At 45.4% G+C, this 3331-nt stretch overlaps 2 protein-coding genes across 2 annotated transcripts, besides 12 other annotated features; both read left to right on the top strand.

Annotated features, from left to right (window-relative positions):
- Tc00.1047053436535.19 (glucose-6-phosphate dehydrogenase, putative) lies at positions 1–840 on the top strand (the record flags this gene model as incomplete). Its single annotated transcript, XM_797867.1, has 1 exon — positions 1–840. A coding segment is annotated over one exon (840 nt), but the record flags the coding sequence as incomplete, so codon positions are not given.
- Positions 1–3331: a sequence feature (heterozygous, Esmeraldo-like haplotype).
- Positions 1004–1087: a sequence feature (A-rich).
- Positions 1260–1304: a sequence feature (A-rich).
- Positions 1381–1406: a microsatellite.
- Positions 1562–1625: a sequence feature (A-rich).
- Positions 1632–1685: a microsatellite.
- Positions 1792–1826: a microsatellite.
- Tc00.1047053436535.10 (hypothetical protein, conserved) lies at positions 1846–2604 on the top strand (the record flags this gene model as incomplete). Its single annotated transcript, XM_797868.1, has 1 exon — positions 1846–2604. One exon carries the CDS (start codon positions 1846–1848, stop codon positions 2602–2604), a length of 759 nt encoding a protein of 252 aa, XP_802961.1.
- Positions 2610–2633: a microsatellite.
- Positions 2644–2664: a sequence feature (AT_rich).
- Positions 2781–2820: a microsatellite.
- Positions 2901–2931: a microsatellite.
- Positions 3122–3154: a repeat region.

Genomic DNA, 3331 nt, shown 5'->3' with positions numbered 1-3331 from the left:
CATGGCGTCCAAATTACATTCAAGGAGAAAATCGGCACGGCGGGACGTGGTGGGTACTTTGACAGTATTGGAATCATCCGTGACGTGATCCAGAACCACCTCACACAGATTCTTTCTTTATTGACGATGGAAAAGCCGCGTTCACTCAGTGCTGAGGACATCCGTGATGAAAAGGTCCAGGTTCTCAGACAGGTGGTCCCTGCGAACCCAGCAGAGTGTGTGCTGGGTCAGTACACGGCGTCCGCAGATGGTTCCACACCTGGCTACCTTGACGACCCCTCTGTACCGAAGGGCAGCCGTTGCCCCACCTTTGCTGTGCTTCGACTGCACGTGAACAATGACAGGTGGCACGGTGTCCCTTTTATCATCCGGGCCGGAAAGGCACTCGAAGAGCGTCTGCTTGATATTCGTATTCAGTTCAAGGACGAAATACGTCCCTTCGGTGAAAGCACGCAGCGCAATGAACTTGTGATCCGCGCCCAGCCGTCGGAAGCGATGTATCTGAAACTCACTGCAAAGACACCGGGGTTGCTGAACGATACTCATCAGACGGAACTTGACCTCACGTACGAGCGGCGCTACGACGTTACACTTCCGGATGCGTATGAGAGTCTTATTTACGAAGCTCTTCTCGGGAACTCGACCAACTTTGTTCGTGTAGACGAGTTGGACGCTGCATGGCGGATTTACACACCGCTTCTCCACGCCATTGAACGCGGGGAGGTGAAGGTACTGCCCTACGCGGCGGGTTCGTGCGGGCCAGAGGAAGCCCAGGAGTTTATTCGAAGTTCCGGATATAAGACAACAAATGGGAACGCACATAAGTGTTCGAACGCGTAAAAGGATTTTTTCTTCTTTTATTTTTTTGTGAACATCGAACAACGTTTTACACCTTCAAAGAATGAGGGTGGGAAAAAGAGAGAGGGAGAGAGAGGATGCGTGCACTTAAATGCTGAAAAGAAGAAAATTGACACATGCCTGTGTCTTTGTGCGTAGTTTGCTCTTTCTCCTTTTTTATCCCTTTTTCTTTTTTGTTGTTAGATGTCCTTTTATGGCCCCCTTTTTTTTGTTTTCTTCTTTTCTTTTCCATTTCCCATATAATTGATGCAAATTGACGGCGTTGGAACTTGGCGCCGCCTCCAGAAATTGTTTTGGAATCGAGGAGGGTCATGCAGAAGGCATTCATTTGAAGCGTGGACGGCCGATATAACACTTTACTTTTTTTTTTTTTTTTGATATTGAAGGGGGAGGCGAGTCAATTCTTTTTTTTTATTTTTACCACTTTTTTTTTTTTTCTTTTTTTTCCTCTTATATTATTACCAAACAGAGTGGATGTTGACTTATATGCGTTTAGTAATTATCTCGTTGACCCATTTCTCCTTTTTTTCTTTTTTTTTTTTTTTTTTGCTGGTGGAACCCGGCGGTAGTAGAAGAACGCGTTTGATATATATATCTATGTGTGTGACTGTGACTGTGTGTGTGTGAGTGAAGGGGCAATGGAAATGAGGAGGGGTGAATGTGGGAAGGCCGTTTTGAGTTGTGGCTTTTCTTGTTGTTGTTGTTTTTTCTTTTTTTTCTTTTTGGTTAAATTTTTATTTTTATTTTTTATTTTTTAATTATTTTTAGTGCACGTGTGTGTGTGTGTGTGTGTGTGTGTGTTTATTTGTATTTCTGTGTGTCTGTGTTCATTCGTGTTGTGTTGCCGTTTCCACTCCGTGTTTTCCCTTTGTATATATACATATATATACATACATGTCTTTGTGCGATTAGTGTGTCTGGTGCATTAAGGGGGGTGGAGGAGGAGGAGGTGGTGGTGGTGGTGGTGGGGAAGTAAACAACTAGAAGATGTTAAGGAATGACAGTGAGGAGATGCAAGAAGGCCAGCAGGGCGGCAGCGGAAATGTCGTGCTCATGCCCTTCTCACGGGACGATGATGACACTGGGATGGCAATGGAAGCGATTGGGGAGGAATTTGTAAACGCACCCGTGTCCACTAGCAGCTCTACGGTGGGACCCAGAGAGGAGTGTGCTTCAAGTCGCTTCTTTTTGGTGTATCTTAGGCGGTTGCGTGGGGCGGGAGAAAAAGGGCCACCGTTTTTTGCTCCGTCAGTCGACCTCATCCCGACCTTTTTGTTCTCTACAGTCATCATGTTGACGCTGGGAGTTGCCGACGTGTATGGATTCGAGCCGCACGGCTTACAGGCGTACTTGCCGGCGTTTGCGGCGTCGTGCGCTCTGACGGCTTGTTTTACAACTGCACCCGGGGCGCAACCACAGGCACTGTTAGGCTCACATCTTCTTGCCGCGCTGATTGGCCTTTCTTTTGCTCATGCAACGCAGTCTCTTGAGCAGCCCCTTGGGCATTTACTGGCTAGTGTGTTTGCCGTGGCTTTTCTTGCACCTGTTTGTCATATTTTTGGTTGGTTTCAACCGTCCAGTGCGGCAACGGCAGTGAGTGCAGTTTTTTACGAAAATGGACAGAAGGATGGGGGTTACATTTTTGTTATATTCCCTGTGTTGATTGGCGTGTCTATTATATTTGTCCTCTCATGGCTGTTGAACAACCTTATTCCATGGCGACCAGCGTATCCCGTTTGGTTGTGAATTCCATATATATATATATATATATATATGAACAGCGTCTTTATTATTATTATTAATAATGTCTGTTTGTTGCTGCGTTTTTTGTGATGTATTTAAAATGCCTCTTTTGTTCTTGTTGCCCTGCGTGACTGAGCGTACGTATTGTTTTTATTTGTAACTGTATGTGTGCCGCAACAATATATATATATATATATATATATATATATATATATATATTGCAGCGATTTTGTGTGTTTGTGCGCACTCACTGACTTGTTTCTTTGTGGGTTTTTTGTTGATTGTATGGGACCGAAAACGTTTTTTTTTTTGTTTTTGTTGTTGTTTTTGCGGCTGTGCGGAGGAAATAGAGGACACAACTCCCCGAGGGGAATGGAACAGAAGGGGTGGGGGGTGTTCGTGCGATGGCAATAGACGAGGGAGCACGTGAGGGTTAAATTTTTATTCAAAGAGTAGTTTAATTGCTTTCTCCCACAATCGGCTTTTTTTTTTTTTGGGGGGGGGGTAGCAGAAGCAAAATTTTTTCTCTTCCTCTCTTTCTCTTTCTCTCTCTGTGTGTGTGTGTGCATTCTCTACCCGTGTGCGAGCCTTTTTTTTTTTTTTTTTTGCATCTTTGATTCTACGTGCTGGTCCTATTTGGAAACATCTGCTGGTGTCTGTGTGCGCACAGCGCTCCCCCCCCTGTGTTTGGGCGCCCTGCCTCTGCATCCCGTTCCCGCTGCGTATGTGG

The sequence above is a fragment of the Trypanosoma cruzi genome, genomic scaffold (genome assembly GCF_000209065.1).
Source record: "Trypanosoma cruzi strain CL Brener 1047053517155 genomic scaffold, whole genome shotgun sequence".
NCBI classification, from domain to species: domain Eukaryota; phylum Euglenozoa; class Kinetoplastea; order Trypanosomatida; family Trypanosomatidae; genus Trypanosoma; species Trypanosoma cruzi.
This window is presented reverse-complemented; position numbering and strand designations above follow the sequence as displayed.